This window comes from Parasteatoda tepidariorum, chromosome 1 (assembly GCF_982258835.1).
Source record: "Parasteatoda tepidariorum strain Cologne lab strain chromosome 1, Ptep-v5.0, whole genome shotgun sequence".
Classification (NCBI taxonomy): Eukaryota; Metazoa; Arthropoda; class Arachnida; order Araneae; family Theridiidae; genus Parasteatoda; species Parasteatoda tepidariorum.
In genome coordinates, this window is record NC_141755.1 from 8,207,070 (window position 1) to 8,227,112 (window position 20,043).

Here is a 20,043-nt window from a genome sequence, read left to right on the forward strand (position 1 = left end):
AATTACCATTATCAAGCTGTTGATTAAGAAATAACAATTTTTTTGAGCATTAATCAATCTTCATTACCCACTACTGGCTGTTGGAAAAATGTTTTACTTTTTAAAATGTTTGATAAAAAAAAAAATCTTAATTAAAAATCACCTCTTTTCTTTCAAACTAAATAAATAAATTGACAATTGTTTCAAAATTTTGCAGATTTTTTTATTTTTTAATGGTTGAAAGGTGATAATTATAATAATTGAATTAAGAATAAAAGTTAACTTAAGGTTGAATTTAATCAAAATATTCTTTTAAGCACTTTTTATTATTTCTCATTGAAACAAAAAAGTTTTTAATTCCGAAACTGTTTATTTATTTATTTATTTTTGAAGAAAGACTTTTATATTAACTGCAGGCTTAGTTTGAACCATGCTTATGTGTAAGCATGCAGAATATTTTATACGAACTAAATTTTTTTCAAAATATAAACTTATTTCAAAACTTCGAATTATTTAAAATTTATATATATTTTTTTGATTGGATTTGCTTTTGTCAAAAAGTATGTTGTCTGTTTACCATTAAATACTTTAGGAATCGAAGTTTTAGCTTATTGTTTTTTGTTAGTAGTAAAGGTGTTTCTTGGAAGCTTAATATAAATCAATGTGTGGTATCAAACATAATTTTTTTCCTTCTACATAGCTTAAAGCTTTTGCAATGAAACTTTTTCTAATCTCTCTTCACCTAATCTGAACAGATTTGGTATCAAAATGATCAGAATATTCTGATACAAACCTGAGTAGGCCTGAAAATAGGAATCTGCTCATATTTTGGTACTTTTTCCCTGGTCATATCAATAGTCACTAAATTTATCCTGGCAACTAGAATATCAAAGCATAAGCTTAAATCATCAATAAGTGAAAACAATCAGATTATGATAACAAATTAAACTTTATATTTAAATATAATTTTTAAAAAAAATTTAAACATATGCAAATTAATAAACTTGAAGACAAGATGACATTTCTATATTAAATTATTTCCTAATGTTAGAAATATTTTGTAATTCTCTTAATTCTTACCTTTAATATAAAAATAAAGAATGAATTTGGTTTTTAAGTCTTGGGTTCCGAACTACAAGATTAACATCTAAATGTGTTTTGTTTGCAAAGGGTATATTGTAGTTCTAAACAATTAAAAACTAACTATGTATTAAATTTATTTTTGACGGTTCATCTTTACCTAGCTTACATCGTTATTCTTACGGTCTCATATATAATAGTTTCCTAAATTTTGTCATTTCATAATTATTACAGTTTATTAGAGATGAATTGTTTTCATATTGATTGCTTTTCCATAGTATTATTTGACAATATTAGTGTAAATATGTATATATTTTTATAATGTGAATTACATATTAACATCCAAAAAATGATTTATAATTTCTAGATAATCTATAACCATCTAATTTTCAAGCTTTTTGTTTTTAAAAGTGACTTACTTATTTAATTTGCATACATCTTCTTATATTTTCTTTTTTAATTTGATTATCTGTGTTACTCTGTACTTAAATGTTATTACTGTAAATGTTAAAATTTTCAGAGTTATTCCATTATATTAAATTAAATGAGGAAATTGCTATAAAATTTTTTACGGGGTAATTAATATAATTAGGGTTACATTTATTCTTCTTGTTAAATGGGCTTATGGTGAGGTTTTGTCTGTTATATATTGAAGCAGTGGATAGAATTTATGCAGATATTCTTCTGATTTTAATTTCTATTATGTATCTGTATTTTATTTTTCTAGATTTGCTCTCAATCAGCAATGGAGATGGCATTTTAAAAGTTTATGATGGATGTTCCCAGTCAAATAGATTGAACGTTACTTCAATATATATTTACTTCAAAACTAAAATAATGACAGTATGTTCATTTCATTTCATTTTTTTATCTTACTAATATAAGGTTAAATTAGGAAATTTTGCTACTAGCCATTGACCTGTTGTAGTATTTTTAACAGTGGTTAACATTTCAAAAAATATCGGTTTTAAACTATTTAAAAAAAAGAAACAGTCGATGTAGATAGCGTGTAAAGCATTTCTTTTCTCAAAATAGGGTAAAAATTATGATGTTCTCAATGAAGAAAAAAGGGTTTAATAAAGTAATTTCCTGAATATTACAAAATATTTATAATAATTCCATATTTATTATAAAGTAATAAAGTGCACATGGGGGGCATTTTATTGTTTTGCATCTTTTTTCGACAAATGGCAGGAGACTTTTCAATCTCCACTTGTTATATTGAATTGCTTTGTGGCTGATGGCGATCATTAATTTTCCTTAATATCTGCTAAGAGAACTTACTTCTAGCAGAGTTTGCTCTAGGAATAAAAAAGGGCGGGGGGGGGGGGCTTCCTTACAGGAAAAAGCACTTAGTTTTGAAAGGTCACTCACTTACCACCATTTAAGTTTATCAAAATGTATAACATTAAGAAATAACTAAATTTGATCTTCAATTTTTAAATTACACTCTTATACTATATTATGTGTATATGTACCATAATAATTCTCACACATTATTAAAATAACAGAAAAATTTGAAGCTTTTGGAAAATAATTAAAAGCATGCTAAAGGAAAATAATTAAAAGCATGCTAAAATAAATTCTGTGTATAAATTTTCTTCTTCTTCTTCAAAAAAAAAAGGATTAATTGGTAAACAACTTGACAGATTATGTTATATTTTAAACTGAAAACTATGAGAAATTAAACATTTAAGGGTGTTTATTTTAAATAAAAGATATTTATTTTATAAAAAATAATAGTAAAATTTATAAGCATTAAAAAAATTATAAGTATATCCCACAAATAAGATATGTGAATATCTCTGGTGCTGAACATCCTGTGAATGTTAACTAGATTAACTAGAATGATAACTAGGCAACAAAACAAATATCTTACTAAAATGAAGGAATGGAATTAAAAATTTAAGTTAAATAACTATAAATAACTTAATATATCTAAAATGGATTTTCAATGAAACAGGTGGTTAAAGAAACATCCTTTTAGTGAAAAAATAAAATAAAAAGGCAGTGTTTTTAAAAGATTGCGGCTTATTTTTTACAAAAAGGACCTGGAGGGCTCAGTTATAGGTATCAAAGGGCATTCAGGGCTTGCAGCCCTTTTAAAAAGGCTTAGGGAGAACTCTGCTTCTAGGATTTATATTATAATATATATAAAGATGCAGCTATGCTAATGATTTTTCATTTATTAAGTGTTCAATTTTGATTGTTGAATTTTGTTTTAGGCTGCATGGCATCCCCGATCAGAGAATATTCTTGCTTATGCTACAGATGAAGGAAGAGTAGGAATTGTAGATACTTTTAGGAAAAAGTAAATATGCTAGTTTTATTTATAGATGTATACTGCTTAGATGTATTTTTAAATTCTATTTTTCAGTCATTCAAAGTTTTGATCAAATATATTTTTCTTTTTAGACTTTTGTATAGCTTTGAAACTCATCATACTGGTACAGTGTACAGTTTGGTTTGGGGACCCTGTGCTAAGGCTACTAATTCAGGTTATTAATTTTAATGTTTTGTCATTTTATTTATTTTTTTAGTAGTTACTAAAATATTTAATGATCACCCTTAACCAGAAACTATGGAATTTGGTCTTAAATGAAACCTTAAAATAGATTTAAGGATCATTAAAAAGATATCTAATTTTTTTTTTCATTATTGTAAATGTTACATTGTACACTTATGTATGTAAAATTTTGAAAATTTCTGTGTAAAAGGAAAAAAAACCCATTTTACTGTGCAAAAAAGTAAAAGAAAGTTTCGAGTAAAAAAAAGTACAAGAAGCTTCCTTATTGTTATCATTATTTTTTGCCACTCTTTTACTTTGCCTTCACTTTAAGAAAGTTTTTATTTTTTTGATATTCTAATTTCACTGTTAGTCATATTCCAATTTTTAAATTTTTTAAAATATTACTTGCTGTTATCATATATTTCGATAATTTCTTTTGTATCTTTTTTTTTGTCTCATTAATAATTAATTGTCATTGTTTGTAGTTTTTAGTTCAGTTTTATTGAAGGTTTTCTTTTTCTTATCCCTGTTATGTATAAGAATTTATAATATGTAATGGACCCTATTGTAAAGTTATGAATGTTTCAACATATAAATCTTGTCCTTTTTTTCATTCCTGTGAGAGAAAAAAATTTTAATGGTATTTTGCATTTTAGAATAAACAATTAACTCTTGCAGCTCTAATTTTTTTTTTTTAAGTCACTCAACCATAGTTCTATTTTTGAGATTGCTTAGAAAAGTAAAATTTATTTCAAAATTCATCAGTGTTTGTTTTTATGTTAAGAAACCAAACTTATAAGTGCTTTATAGATTTTAGTGCTTTATAGATTTTTGTGCTTTATAGATTATAGTTAGCAAAAATGCTTGCATGCCTGGCAAGTATAAATTGTCTGCTTACTTTAGGCAGGCTGCTCCCAGACAGACTGCTTTAAATTATCAAGCTGTGTTGAGGTTTTTTTTTTCAAGTCTTTTTCAAGTCAAGTATTTTTTTAGTTTTATCTATCGATATAGAAGATAAATTACTGTTCTATATGAGATGTCTTGAGGGAAGGAATATTTTTTTAATTTTATCTATCTATGTAGAACATTGACGCCCGGTGCCGCAGTGCCGTGCCACAGGTACCTGGTGCGATTCTCGGGCCGGACAGTGTTGACTCAACCTTTCATCACTTCAGTGGGTTGATAAATGAGTACCAAGCATGCTTGGGAACTAAACACTGGGGGTTTCGCTTTCGGCTGACCAGAACATCTGCTTCTGCACCCCAGAGCCCAAGGTCAGGAAAACTGAGATGGGCGCAGTAGGCCTTGGCCCTCTAGGGCTGTCGCGACGCTGAGTTTAGTTTTTATGCAGAACATTAATTACTGTTCTATATAGAAAGGATGTCTTGGGAAGGAATATTTTTTTAATTTTATCTATTTATATAGAACAATAATTACTGTTCTATATAGATAGAACGTTTTGAGGGAAGGAATATTTTTTATCTATCTATGTAGAACATTAATTACTATTCTATATAGATAGGATGTCTTGAGGGAAGGAATATTTATTTAATTTTGTCTATCTGTCTATATGAAACATTAATTACTGTTGTGTTTCTAGACATATTCCCTTTAAATTTTCAGTATTTTTGGTAGTTTTTTTTTTTTTTTATTGCATCTATATTCTTCTTGAATTTGAATGTTTTTTTTTCAGACCATATATTTGCTAATTCTTGTGCCTGTTCTCCAAATAAAATGGTGCATCCTTGCCCTGATGCATTTATTTTCATTTGGGAATTTTTATTTCTCGATAAATAAATTCTAAATTATATTATTTTCTATTTATAGAACCTGGTGAACTTTATTTATATTCCTGTGGTGGTGGTACCGTCTATGTGAACAAAGAACATAATCCTAAGACAAAAGCATTGGATTTTGATGAACTTACAGAAAAAGCCCTTGAATATCATGATTCAAATCATAGCTATTCTGAAATTTGTTGGAATTTCGACTATACCCTATTCTGTGTTGGAAGTTACAAAGGGTATGTTTATTATATTTTTAAGGGTACATAGACTTTCGGTGGTATGTGTCACTCACTCAACATAGTTAGGTATGAAACATTGATGCTTTTAGAAGTTCTAGAATTCATTGATATTTCTAATAAATTTTGTATTTATATTAACAAAAAGGTTAAAGTAGAATATTCTTTGTACTATATTATTTTTATAAAATTCTTATAATGTTTTTTATGCCCTCTATCTGCTTAACCAGTTATACTCTGATTTAAATTTTGGAAATCCTCCGCGGGGCATTGTAATTGTGTGTGTGTACGTATATATATATATATATATATATATATATATATGTGTGACTGTTTCTTTTATCTATGATAAAATAAGTAGTGACGAATAGTTTATAATAAAAAACAGTTAGAGCTTTTTTTTACGCCTCACAAAAACCAGCTAGAAATGAAATGATTTGGCCATCAGTTTTTCACGTTTTTTGTCTTCTGCTTATGTATGTCATGACGTACGTAAGTTTTGGACCACGAACCCCTTCATTCCCCAATAATAAATACTTAACAGTACTTGGTAAGGATGATACAGTTGAGACAAAGTGTGCCGAAAGTGCAAAAGATTTTGTTCATTTTTACTTTAATATTTAAATATTAAAATTATTATAAAATGAAAACAAATTATGAAAATTTCTCATTTATGAAAATTATAATTAGAGTTTATAATTTTTCAAAAGCAGAAATTACTACAATCGATGAATATATTTGTCTACATACACTTTTTTCAGCTGAAGTTTCAAAAAAAATTTTTTTTTCGTGAAGCAATTACCCTTGTTACCTATTGATAATAATAGTTATACAGATTTTTATTTTTTTTAAAAACATATTTTGTGATAAAACCATTAAATATCAGTAGAAATGACATTAAAAAGATGTAAAGATTTATTTAATTTTTAGATGAACACTTTCTTCCCTGGTATTATTTATTTTAGTTACATGATCTCTTGTATATACATCTGAAAATTAAGGAATTGCTATTATTTTATATTAGGTTGTATAATTTATCCAACAAATACAAAAACCGCGTGTAAGTCGGTCAATTATACCAGTAATTAGAAATCTCCATTGGAAAAAAGAAATTCCATATTTTTATTGAGGCAAAGGGAGACAAATTAATTCTTTTACCTGAGGCAAAATGCTATTTCTGCTGAAACATTTTCTGTTCTTACCCCATCATTTCTGTATCGGTAATATACATACCACGAAATCATTTTCGCATTGTATTCTATTGAAATTTCGAGTTTTAATAGTCAATCATAATATTTAAATATACACGACGAGTGTACATATTCTATGCACCACTATAGAGATTTTGTCTGAAGTGTATACCCATAATATGCACCACAATAACTGCAATTTGAAATAGACTGAAAACTGAATTAAAAACTAAAGTTTTCCGATTATATCTAAAGTTTGTGAGAACCACCTTTGCTAAAAAAGTTAAAATTGTTTTAATTAAAATATCTTTTATTAATTTATTTCTTTAGGTTAGTTGAATTATATGATGCCAGTCTGAATTTTCTTGGAAGACTGATTGTACCGATGAAATCTGTAGAATCTCTTCGTTGGCATCCCGAAACGACTTATATGTCACCTGCTGGATCACCTTTAAAATCATGGTTGGCTTGTGCTGGAAGTGATAACGAAATCTACATTTTTGATACAGCTATGATATTGGGTATTTATATATTTTTCTTTCTAAAATTATTCAGAATTTTGTTTTGTTCTATGTTATTGTACATTTTATGAATTTTTATTTTTACAGACTAATTATTAACATTTTAAGAAAGTCACAGATCAGGGAAAGTCAATGAATTTTATCACTTTGTAATAATCAGAGAAACAGGAAAATATTATGGAATTTAATTAAAATACTGAATTAATGAAAAATGAATTAATTTGAGTGTGAGGTAGCTAAAAATCCAATATATAAAAATAAATAAATAAAATAAAATTGATACACGTTTTAAGGGATATTTTCTGAGACTTAGTTTTGATTTTAAAAAAATATCTATAGATTTTTGCTTAAAAAGAATTCACCTTTATTAACATTTATATTTATTACATTTGTAAAATTGTGTAGAATTATTTTTTTGCGAAAAGTTAATTTAAGATTTATTAGAAAATATTGCATTATCAAAATTAAAAATATTTGCCTTCAAACTAGTATTTTATTATGGATATTTATTCTAAATGATAACAAATCTTTCCCATTGTAACTAAAACTTCTTGTTTTCTTTGATATGTCATAAATAGCAGCAGCATAAAATAAAATAAATGTGTATCATTTATTTTATCTTGGAACTGCATGTGATAAGTTTTTTTAGTTTATTCTTGTAATATTTTTTAACTTCAAAAGCGATTGAAAGTTTTATACTTTCTGTATGGAAAAAAAATGAAAATTTATAATAAAAATTTAATATTACAACTCATTGCATTAGATACAAAAATCAAGGAATTTTATTCTCTGAGTATTGTGAGCACCTTGTTCAGTAATCTTAATTAGTATGATTCTACCAGGGTTGGAGTTTTTGCCGGCAAAAAGGGGTTTTTGCCAGGACAGTGGCAAAAACCTGGTAAAAACTGGTAAAAACCGGCAAAAACCAAATTATCTAAATTGCTGAATGCTGATTAAATATTATTACAAAATACTTGAAACAAATTTAAATCAGTCATAAGGAATAATAATTTTGATACATTACATGAAAAAATTATTTTTAACATATTAATAATTAATATACCTAAGGGTAATAATTTTTAAAAGATTGAAAGTTTTTGATCTCTTTTCATTTTAGAATCCTAAGATAAATGTTTTTTTACAAATAAATATTATTATTTGTATAATACTATTATTTGTTATAAAAAATTATTATTTGTACAATAATTAACTACACATGTTGATAGATATTTTATGCTTTAAATTATATTTGTATTAATTTAAAAATAAGTTCATTTCACTGGAAAAAAGAGAATAATCACAAATTTTCTAATCAATAATGTTTTAAACTACTAAAATGATACATTATCATTTAATTATGGAATAATAGTTTTGTTAATTTTTTTGTAATTATTTATATTTATAGTATATATTTCAATTTTAGGAATAATTTTGTATCAAAAATGTGTTTTTGTCCTCTCATCTTGGAAAATATAGGTTTTTGCCACTTTTTGCCACTTTGCTTGGCAAAAACCTGTTTTTGCCAGGACGGTTTTTACCGGTATTTACCATGGTTTTTTCCACCTGCGGCAAAATCTTGCCAACCCTGGATTCTACTGTATTAAAAGAATGTATTTTTCTCTTATGAAATCCAGTTTCCTTTTATTCTTATATTTTCATAGGTTGAAATTTTAATCAGTGATTGCAAGTTATTTAGATTAAAATATTTGTTTTTATAGTTATATCAAGCTGTTTGTAAATTTAAAATATCTTCATTTTTACACTATAAAAATGGCAGAATCAAAATTGTAAAAAAATTAAAAATATTTTTGTGTCTTCATACTGGCGTATAGTGACTAAAATCAACCAAATATCAAATCTGTACCTTATTCCATTCTCGTATCTTTAACTAGACGCAGAGTCTTTTTCAATTAGAAATTTTTTTAAATTGTTATATTTAGGGTTTGTGCCAGTAAGACAACATAGTGACAATTGTCGCCAAATGTTCTACAAATGTCGCTAAAATCATATGCATGGTGGACAAATTTGTTTGCCTTTAAACAAAATAAATAGTACTGAATAGTATTTACAAAATAGTATCGAGAAAAAAAATTTTGCATTGAAAAAATTGCTGTACTAATTTTATTATTCATTTCATATGGAATTCTAATGCATTTCATTTAAATGAGTTTAACTGAAAGTGTCTGGTACAAAACATTTTGAATTATATCTTGAATTTTTAAATTTACATGTTGTGCTATTCTTTGCATTTATGTACTGACAGCATAATTTTTCGTCAATAAAACATTTTTTGCTCTTTTAGAATTGACTAAATTTAAAATTTTATAATTTTAAATAATTTAATGCAATATTTTGTTAGTTCTTATTTTCTCGTTTTCCTCATGTATTTATTTCTTTGGTTTTAGCTTTTTAATCTCTATGTTGAATCTACTTACGAATATTAATTTAGCTTTTTTTTCACTTAATTTCATTAAGTACTATCATTATGGGATAAATAACCTAATTTGCTTTTAGGTGTTATCGATAGCAATTAATATTTTTTGATCTGTAGCATAACATGAATTATGTAATTGTAAAATTTGATTTCCCGCCCCCCCTCAATTTTGTCTACTACCTTAAGTTTTTCAACCACTAAATGACTACCTAGGTGGTCATATTGGACCGCTAAATTTTTATTGCTGGTATGAACCCTAGTTATATTAAATTCAAGAGCTCTTATAAATTTTCTGTGAAGTTTCTAGATTCTAAATAAGAGTCTAAAGATTCTTGTTTCATACAATAGCTTAATTTTTTTAACGCTATTGTTATGTATGTAAAAAGCTTATATTAAGTATTATATTCAGCAGGTACCAAGCCTGAAGTCTTTATGCTTAGGCCCATCAAAAAATTGGTGGGTCATAATAAACGTGTTGTATCTCTTTCATGGAGTGAGCATAGTGATGGTTTTCTTGCTTCTGCTTCTAAAGATGGCTCAGCAATGGTTTGTATATTTGAAGTTTACTTTTTTTCTCTCAGTGATATACACAGTGGTTTAGAACGGCGGCCCGCTCTATCTGACCTTTGACCCCTATAAATGCACCCTCTTTAACCTTTTTGGGAAAATAAGCCACAATCCCTTAAAAGCACTGCCTTTTTACTCATATTACATTTTAAAAAGATAATAAATAACCCACTGTTTAAATAATAATGATACACTGGTAAAGTTATCTGTGTTTATAGGCTTAATTCTGATTACTATTACAAATATTTTCTTTGTTAGAATTATTTTCAACTGGTCAAATTTTAATAATTTTTTATACATATTAATGAACTTTTTAAATTGTATTTTTTTAATAAAAACTTTTTTAAAGAAATCCACTGTTAAATTTTCTTTTTTTTTTATAGTTTTCATTTAAAATTATAGAAGAAAGCTTTCCGGTTGTTTATCGATTAATCATCTTTTTGAAAAAAAATTATGCTGAGAGATTGTTATTTAGCATGCCTTTAATTATTTTTTATAAACTTCAAATTTTTCTCTTATTTCAATAATGTGTGTGAATTACTTTTTGAAATATATACTTAAAATAGTATAAGAGGATAATTTGAAAATTGTTGAGGATCAAATTCAGTAGTTCAAAGTACCTTTTTCTGTAAGGAAGCGCCTTGCCCTTTTTTCATCCCTAGGAAGAACTAATGCAGTTTGAAAGCATTGTCTCTAAAGAAGGATTTATATTTAAAAAAAAAAAAAGGTCTACCGGCCTGTGTGGGGGTTAGGGAACGGCCCCTGCATCAGAAGTATTCTGGGTTCGAATCCCGGGCAAGGCATGGATGTTCTTTTCTTCTCTGTACTATCTGTCCTTACTGTGGGAGCAGCGTTGGCCCACCTATTATGGTACCCCTGAAAGAGTGGCGAGCAAATCTGCCCTTCAGATGCCTGTATGACCTAGGTCATTATCCAGGTATTAGGAAGAGAAAAAAAATATTTTAAAAAAAAGTCTTGATCAAAAATTAAGAAATATCTTTCTTATATTTTCTTGTTTATTTTTTCCCTCAAAGTACTTTCTGAAAAAAATAGTTAACAATATTTTTTTTCTCAGTAAAATAAATCTAAATGCATTTAAAGAACAAATCGACACAGAACTTTCAAAGGGGCAATTAAGTGATATTTTTCTGTCCGGTTATAACAATAAAGACATTTAAATTTTGTTAGATGTTGGCATATTTTATCTTAATTTTGTATTTGTGATAACTTCTGTGTGTGTTTCCTACTATTTCTTTTAGAGTATCGTGTTAAAAGTTATATTTTTTACCAATCACTTAAATGTCATTTCTGTACTAACAAGAAAAGTAAAAAATCTTAAAATTGCTTTAAAAGATTAGTGCAGTTTTTTGTTTGCTTGTTTAATTACTTATTTCGTATTTTTCTTTTCAAATCAGACAGGGTTTTTTTTAAAGAAAAGGTTTAAATCAACTACTCAATGTTGTCATCTACTATTCCACATTACTATGTCAACTTGTGTTTTCTACTATTCTTTTTTATATTATCTTGTTTAAAGTCATATTCTTTACCAATCACTTAAATGCCATTTTTTGTACCAATGAAAAAAGTAAAAAATTTAAAAATTGCTTTAAAATATTAATGCAAATTTTTGTTTGGATGTTAATTACTTATTTCTTATTTTTCTTTTCAAATCAGACAGTTCTTTTAAGAAAAAAGTTAAATCAACTTATGAATTATAGCATTTGATTTAATGAATTTATTTTTAAAGTGTACATTTTAGCACATTTTGTGTAGGTGCTTAAAATCTATACTTGTTTTGAAATATTTTCATATGAAAGAATATAATTAGTAAGTAAAGTATATAAATATAGCTGTTAATATTTTTTCCTCTTCATATATTTAGGTTTGGAATGTGGTAACTCAAACATGTATTGCAACTTTTTTGTCTCACTTTGATGTTGTTTTGGCTGTTCAGTGGAGTGTGACAGATAAAGATGTTATTTACAGTGGTGGGCAGGGGGGAGCTGTAAAGTCATGGAAAATATCTGAACAAACCCCGAAACCTGCACCAGATAAAGGTACCTTTTAAAAAAAAAAAATCTGATTTTTATCATTATTTTTCTTTGTTCCTGAGTCTCTGGGAATCGTGGTCTCAATGTCTTAAGCTAAATGGTTATAACAATTGATTTAAAGCTAAAATAAATTAGTTGATGTTATTTAATACTTGATATTTATTCAAGAATTCAGTTTTTTAAAAAAATTATAAATCAAAATTTTTAAATTTTTTTTTTTTTTTTTTGAAAAAACCCCACACTTTTAATTAAGTACATTTAGCTCATATCATGTATTCAAACTTCTTTTTAAAAAACAATCTTAATCTTGTATTTCTCAACTTGAATGAACTTATTTTCTTTTTGTAGGTCGTATTAGAAAAAAACTGAAGAGACCCAAAAAAACTGAACATAGAAATTCCACTGATACCACAGAAACTGAGAGCTCTTTGCCGGTGCTGTCAGAAAAGAGTACCATTTCATCTGAAGATGTAAATAGCAATTTAAATGTAAGTACCTTTTTTTTTAGTGTGCGAGTACTTAATTTATGCTAAGTCTTTATATTATGAGTTGCTTTGTTTCACATTAATTCACATAATAGTATTGTTTGCATGCATTAATGTAGTTCATAACATGTTACGTAATCTAGTTCATAAGATAATACGTAATAAAATGTTTTATTGATGTATCAGATAAAACAGAATTCGATTAACATGAAATAATTATGATAGCCTTGCCAATTATGCTTTAACAAGGTTGGGCTGTACCTCATGGTTTTTTTCTTGCGTTCTTTGCTGAAGTGTTTGTTGGAGAACTTGTTAAGCTATTATCGCAGCTCTTGTTTCTTCTTCGCAGCATTTTTTTATGTACGCAACATACTTCAATCTGAATGCTCTGATTGGATGTTTGTACTTGAGCTCAAAAAGTTATATATTCTAGTTACTTTTTAACTCTGCTTTTATTTTTCTCACTTTGTTAATCTCCGGCTGTGTTGTGTGCAATAAATATGTCATTGACGGATCTCAGAATTACCTTCTCTTTTTCCGAAAAGCACGGTTCTAAAAGATAAATAGCAGCTGAATAAAAATAAAACTGTTAGCAATAATCAGTTAAAATAACTGCAGACAAGAGGTAAAAAACAGGAAAAAATTGACTTAAATGCATCCTAATGCCTAATTTATACAAGCAACAAGTGGCGATTGTTCAAAAATCACTATTCCAGTGTTTTCACTACAGCGCGAGAACACGAGAATCTCGCATATTTTTTTATATTCTCGCATTAAAAAATGATTACCGCGAGAAATTTGCGCATTCTATTAACCAATTTCAAAATTCGCGAATTTCTCGCATTTTGAAAAAAATTTCTCACTTGCGCCATTTAGAATAAAATCCATTTCACTTTTCTTCCTGGATCTTTTATTATTTTCAACGTCTGCCCCATTATCTAGCTTCCCTATGTACCAGTATTGTTCAGAACCTTTAAGAACAACAGAACACTATCCTTCTGAACCACGGAACCTCTTTCAGAACGCATTTCTCTGCAACCACGTGTTTCCCGTAGGTAAGGTTTCTTCATGTAAGACAATTCAAATTTTTTGCTCGTTAATGTAAGATTGACAAATACCTTGTAAAGCCAATATCTTCTACTCCGAAATGGACAAATGAAAATGGGTAGAAACGATCAAAGCGAAACAAATACGCATTTGAGCAACCTAATGAGAATAGTAGATGTAGAACATTTTCCATATGATGATGCAGCAAAAATATTCAATGCTTTAAAAATTAGAAGATGTTAAAAATGCATTATAATTAAAGAAATGATTTTTTTTTTCAAGTCTCTGTGTTTTTTTTGTTTTTTTTTTTTTTAATTTTTGAAATCTCACCCTGTTTTTGAGAAAGGGTGAGAAATTCTCACCCATTTTTTTTCTGAGATGAAAACACTGCTGTTCTGAGGTTCCCAGTAATGTAAAACCCATGGAAGATATTAGGTACCATAAATTAATGGCCGTGCTTTGGAGGTTGCCATTGTTTCGAGGCTGTTGTTAATGTGGGTTTTACTGTAATGAATTGTAGTTACAATTTTTTTCTTTATCACTACAATATGGTTAAAATTATTTTATGTTAAAAAAAAATTGCTTACATAGATTAAAGCTACATATATTTACATATTGAACAAAAAATTATTTTCTGTTAAAAATTGTGTTGTTTACTAAATTAAATTGTTCCCAAATTCTGTTATGTTTTTTTTTTTTTTTTTTTTTTTTTTTTTTTTAAAAGAGAACTTAAAAAATAGGAAACTGTTTTTTTGAAGTTATATAAGAACATTTTCTTCATGAATTTAAACAAATTTCTCTAATAAAATTATTCACTATATTTCTTTTAACATCGATGCAATGATTTTTGTTCTTTGAAAATTTAATTATTTTTATTTATAGGTGCAGCATACTGTTAATGGAAACAATTCTTCAAAAAAAGGTAAGTTTTTTTAGAAGAATTGATCTTATTTATCAATATTTTTTTTCCTCTACTGGGACTAACTGGCTATCAAATGTTGAATTCATTTATTTTTCAGTTATTGAGAAAGGAGTAGAAGAAGTCTTTGGCAGTGAAGAAGTTGAGCCAAAAAAGTTTAAAGGTAGAAATAATTTTTTTTTCTTCAGCTTCAATATTTTGGCTCATTTTGACATTTCTGTTAGGTTAGGTCTGATTCCTATTTTCAATCTTACTTTTCTTATGTCTCCTTTTCTCTCTCACTCTTCCAATATATTCTTTCTTTTTAAAGATTGAGTAAGAATAATGAAAATAATCACACACATTAAGCTTTATAAATATACAAAGAATGTCACCCTTTTTTGTTTTTCAAAAAATAATTTATAATATTATAGCTAATAATAAATTTATGACTGTGATCAGACTTTAATCTGACAAATAAATTGAAAATTACAGACTGTTATGTGCAGCTTCAAAAATGCCGGAATTAATTTACAATACTAATTTGTTTTTGGACAATTTGCACTTGTACTTTTTGCTACCAGTAAATATGCAGTTGGCTGCAAAATTTTACCGATAACTGCATTCTCTATATTTATTGCACTATGATAGAGTGCTAATTCTTTTAACTTTTCATTTTTTGTTTACAACTTTTTTAAAAAAACTTTTTTGTTGGTCCCCCCCCCCTCAAAAAAAAAGATCAACAGGAAAAAATCAAAGAATTAAAAAAATAATGAAATCAAAAAATTTAAAAAGGACAATAATTTTTCTTTTTTTTCTAGTTTATAAATATAAAATTAAATGTATTAATATTCAGAGAATGTATACTTTTTCTTTTTCATTTATGTACTTAATTATTGTGTCTAAACCGATTTTTATCATTTCAATTTATACTTTTCTATTTGTTATTTAAATTTTTTATTTATTGCAAGTCTTATTTTATAATATACTTGAGCAATTTATAATTTAAAAAATTTTGCTTCTTTCTTGTTTGTTTTTCTGAGAGGAAAATTTAGATTTACTATTTCTTTATATATTTGCTAAAATTATGTTATTTTTTAAATCTATATCAAAGAAATTTGTAGAAATGATTATTTCAGTTTCTCAAAAAACAGTTTTAAATATTTAATATTTTCTTGTACTGCTATACCCTAAAAAAGGCCATGGAATTTTTCCAACCAAAATTAAAACCTGTATTCAAAGCAGGAATTTAATCTTTTCTTTCATTTAGTTATTTCTTATTGTATGAAAAAACTTATAATATTTTTGGTAATGAAAACAATCCTCATGAAAAGAGATGATGTTTGCCTATTCTATAAACTTTCTGTAACCAAATATTCAAATATACTTGATAAGTTTCATAAATAAATATTGAATTTTTGAACTGTTTTTGGGCAATGTATTAAAATTTACCTTAAGTTACAAAATATTGGCTTTTTAGTATACTTCATTCTATTGCTTTCCTTAAATCATTTGCTTATTATTACTTATAATATCTTTTTGTAGTTGGATTTGGAAAGAAATCAGTTTTATTTCCTACTCATGCGTTTGAAGAAAAGGCTTTCTGTAGTGAAGATATGGAAAACTGCCAAAGACTTGCCGAAATTTTAAGTGCAAAACAGAAGAAAACACCCTGTTTTGATCTTAGTTTTGACTCAATGAAAAAGAATGTTCTAAATGATGATGAAGTTGTGAAGTTTGGTCTGTATACTGATCAATTGACTGCGCTTCGATTGTTAGATGTGCAAAGTAATTTTATGCCTTATTTCTTATATGCACTTATTTATATTATAAGTACATAGATTAGAGGATACTTATAAATGAAAGGATACCCATAGATTACTCTATAAAAGTTTTGCAGTGTTGATGCGACAAGAACAGAAAATATTGCAGTTTTTCTATTTTGATGACTATAAAATTCCCTAAATGTAAAATATTTAGTACATGCAGCATTTATCATGAAATTTATTTTATTTAGTAAAATCTACTGGATTTTTTTCTATCCATGTTGGCTGTTCATTTGGATAGAATAATTTAGAGTAAAAAAAATATTTGTGACTTAAATTTTTTTTTTAATGTTACCAGCTTTCCTTGTCTTTTGTTTTCATTCTTTGAAATATATTTAATTTCAGTATTAAGGAGCAAGATTAAATGGATATTATCGATTTTTGGCATTTTCAATTTATGCCTTTTTTATTACACTCTAAGTAATCAATAGAGATTAATACCCAAAATAGTAATTATAGAAAAGATACAATTATTAAAGTATAAGTTATTAAAATTAAAATGTTGATTGCTGAAATATTAAAATGCAAACAAACAATATCTAATTTTATTAAAAATTACAAAATTTCCTTTAGGGAAGGAAAGAGTGACTGAAAGATACTTTTAAGTTTCAGATTTGCTTTGTATTTTTTATTCAAGGTGAAAAGTTTTTATCAAATGATAAATTAGCAGCTGCCTGTGATGTTGCTGTGTTTTCTGGGAATATTAAGCAAATGTTGCAAGATGCTGCAGAAAAGAAAAAGTTAAATGTTTCTCTTGTTTCTTTAGCACCTGCAGGTATGTGAAAAATTGCTCTTTATTGTTGTTGTTCTTTATTTATTTTATCCTCTCTTGTTAGCTCTACCCTCGTTTTTAAAATTACTTGATTGTTCCTACACTGGTAGCTGAATTTTAATATACATTCTAGTGATAGGTGGAAAATTGGTAAATAAATTACAACACATTTATAACAAATAGCGCAAGAAAATATATTTTATAAAAAGTCGTTTTACATAGACATCAAACAGACATTTACCGGAAATATTTTTGAAACAGCTGTGCAAATTGCGAAATATATATATGTAATTTCTGCTCCAAAATACCTTTTTTTTTTTTTTTTTTTTTTCATTCCGAAATTGCACCAAGCTGCTCAAAAACTCTAGTAATAATCAAACACCAAGCAATTTTAATTCTTTCCCCCTCTTGAATTTGATTAACATGTTTTGTCCCCCCTCCTGAAAATAATTTTTGAATTATGAAATTCTTCTATCATAATAACATATTAAAATATCAGAGTTGAAAATAAGATCAGGAAATGGTCTGAAAAAGTTAATAAACAACTGTGAATTTACTATAGAAACATTGCAAATAGATTGTGTCAAAAAGTGCTACCCGATGCATGTTGTAATGACATATCTAAAATATCGAATTCAGAGGAAACAATCATAAAACAACATAGAATTAATATAGAATCAAGCGTGCAAAAAAGTGATTTTCGAATAAATTGCAAAACAACATGGAATTAGTATATTTAGCATGATAAAAAGTGGTTTTTGTATAAATTATTAAAAAATAACTAATACTCAAAACTAAAATTCATGTTTTCTAATAACATTAAAAATATCCGAATTTGGTGAACGATGTGAGAAAAATCTTAAAAAACATCGGAAAATTAGAACAACAGAATTGGCGCTAACACAGCTCTTGCACTTAGGAAATTTAGCAAAAATGAGCCTTGAATGATGCAATATATATCAGAATTTTAAAAAGTTTATCATTAGCTAAGTGGAGGTTGATTGTGTTTCCCTTCAGGCGGGAAAATGCAGAGTGAGTGGAATAAATATAACTGAAGTGTCGTATTTTTATAATAATGACTAAGTTTTTAAATAAATTCAAATTTATTAATCTCAAAAATATTGAAGCTAAGAACAATTGATAAAAATAATTTTGGAATATTGGCAGTTTAGTAATAATTATTTGTGAGCAACATTATCATTCCGACAGCTTTCAAACTTGTGAATGTCGATAAATCCATCGAAGTAATTAGAGAAGAGAAAAACTTGCTTTGAAATCCCCGCTTAAATACTCGGCAAAGAACATTCTAGAAGCTCTAGACAAGTGTCAATCTATGAATGACTGTAGCTTCAATTACCCGCCATCCAGCGTCACTCACGAACCCAGCCTGGTCGATCTCACGCAGGAAAATGTATTAAAAAAAGTATTACAATACCGCTATTGACAAAGTTGAAGCTCAGGCATAAAAAAGTTATTTATGTTTGATTTAAGCCATAACAAGATTAGAAATGATAAATATTAAATATTAGAAACTTAATGAGTTCTTTTTATGGGAAAAAATACATTAATATGCTATTTATTTAGTTACTTGAATTAGATAAACATTGTTTAAGTAAGTTGTTATACTTTCTACATAGGTTAAGGTAAAACTTAATAAATATTGTACTTAAGTTTATCTAATTAAGTATTATATTGCATTAAATATTATATTGAATTAAATTAAACATTGTCATAGGGAAAATTATATAGTTTAATGTATGATATGGAATTTAAATAAAAATATGCTAATTGCCAATAGATAGTAGTACTTATAAGTGACATTTCTTCTTTATTTTACGTTACAAAATTGAGTACATTTAAGATATCTGTATTTGCCACCTGCTTAGACACCTGTCACTATCAACTTATAAATCCAGTCCATTTTCGCTTTTTGTTAAGAATATTTTTGATTGAATGCTGCTCTTCATTTTGATCAGAATGGAGGCAGTATTTTTCATATTTGAAAATGCATATCCAGAAATCATTGCTTGTTCCTCAAGACTAGGGGTGCACAACCTTTTTGAGTGAAGGGCCACTTTCACAGCAGGTAGATTAATGAAGGGCCGTTCGCATATTTAGTCATGTTAGCGGCAAATATAATTTTTGTATAAGCATTAGTGTTCTAAGCACTAAATATTTTTATCAGTTAACTTAATAACATATTTCAGAAAATTAAATACTTTTAATTATTTAAATTTATTTAAAACTAAAAAAACTGCTACTTTTTTTAAAAAAACTTTTTATTTTTTTTGCAATAATTAATATATCATATATGAATATTGGGGGGGGGGGGTATTAATTTTAACCGAAGATAAGCTTACGGAATGAAAATTCAAAAAATATATGTCTTTTATAGGTTAATATAAATTTGAATTGAATTAAATATTTTAATTAAAGAAAATTTATTATGTTTAAACAAAACCACATTAAAATAAATCCTCAAATATTCAATAACCCTCAAATATTCAATCAGATAGCCTGTGGCATTTTATGCGATGTTCTTTCTAAGTGTTTTTAAAAGGGGAGCCCTTCCCGTCTGAGTTTTGATCCCTATGAATGCGCCCCTTTTGTAAAAATAAGTCTCCATTCCTTAAATACACTACCTTGTTATTTTATTTTTTC

At 27.0% G+C, this 20,043-nt stretch overlaps 1 protein-coding gene across 1 annotated transcript in view; it reads left to right on the top strand.

Moving 5' to 3' along the window:
• Positions 1-20,043, top strand: part of LOC107441433 (gem-associated protein 5) — a 52,920-nt gene that overhangs the window by 14,443 nt on the left and 18,434 nt on the right. The window contains exons 7-18 of the mRNA XM_043048993.3: positions 1,787-1,902; positions 3,285-3,370; positions 3,475-3,557; positions 5,396-5,591; positions 7,112-7,302; positions 10,146-10,282; positions 12,186-12,360; positions 12,703-12,842; positions 14,769-14,808; positions 14,906-14,968; positions 16,330-16,572; positions 17,248-17,385. Coding sequence (XP_042904927.2) covers positions 1,787-1,902; positions 3,285-3,370; positions 3,475-3,557; positions 5,396-5,591; positions 7,112-7,302; positions 10,146-10,282; positions 12,186-12,360; positions 12,703-12,842; positions 14,769-14,808; positions 14,906-14,968; positions 16,330-16,572; positions 17,248-17,385 — 1,608 coding nt within the window. The remainder of the gene's footprint in view (positions 1-1,786; positions 1,903-3,284; positions 3,371-3,474; positions 3,558-5,395; positions 5,592-7,111; positions 7,303-10,145; positions 10,283-12,185; positions 12,361-12,702; positions 12,843-14,768; positions 14,809-14,905; positions 14,969-16,329; positions 16,573-17,247; positions 17,386-20,043) is intronic.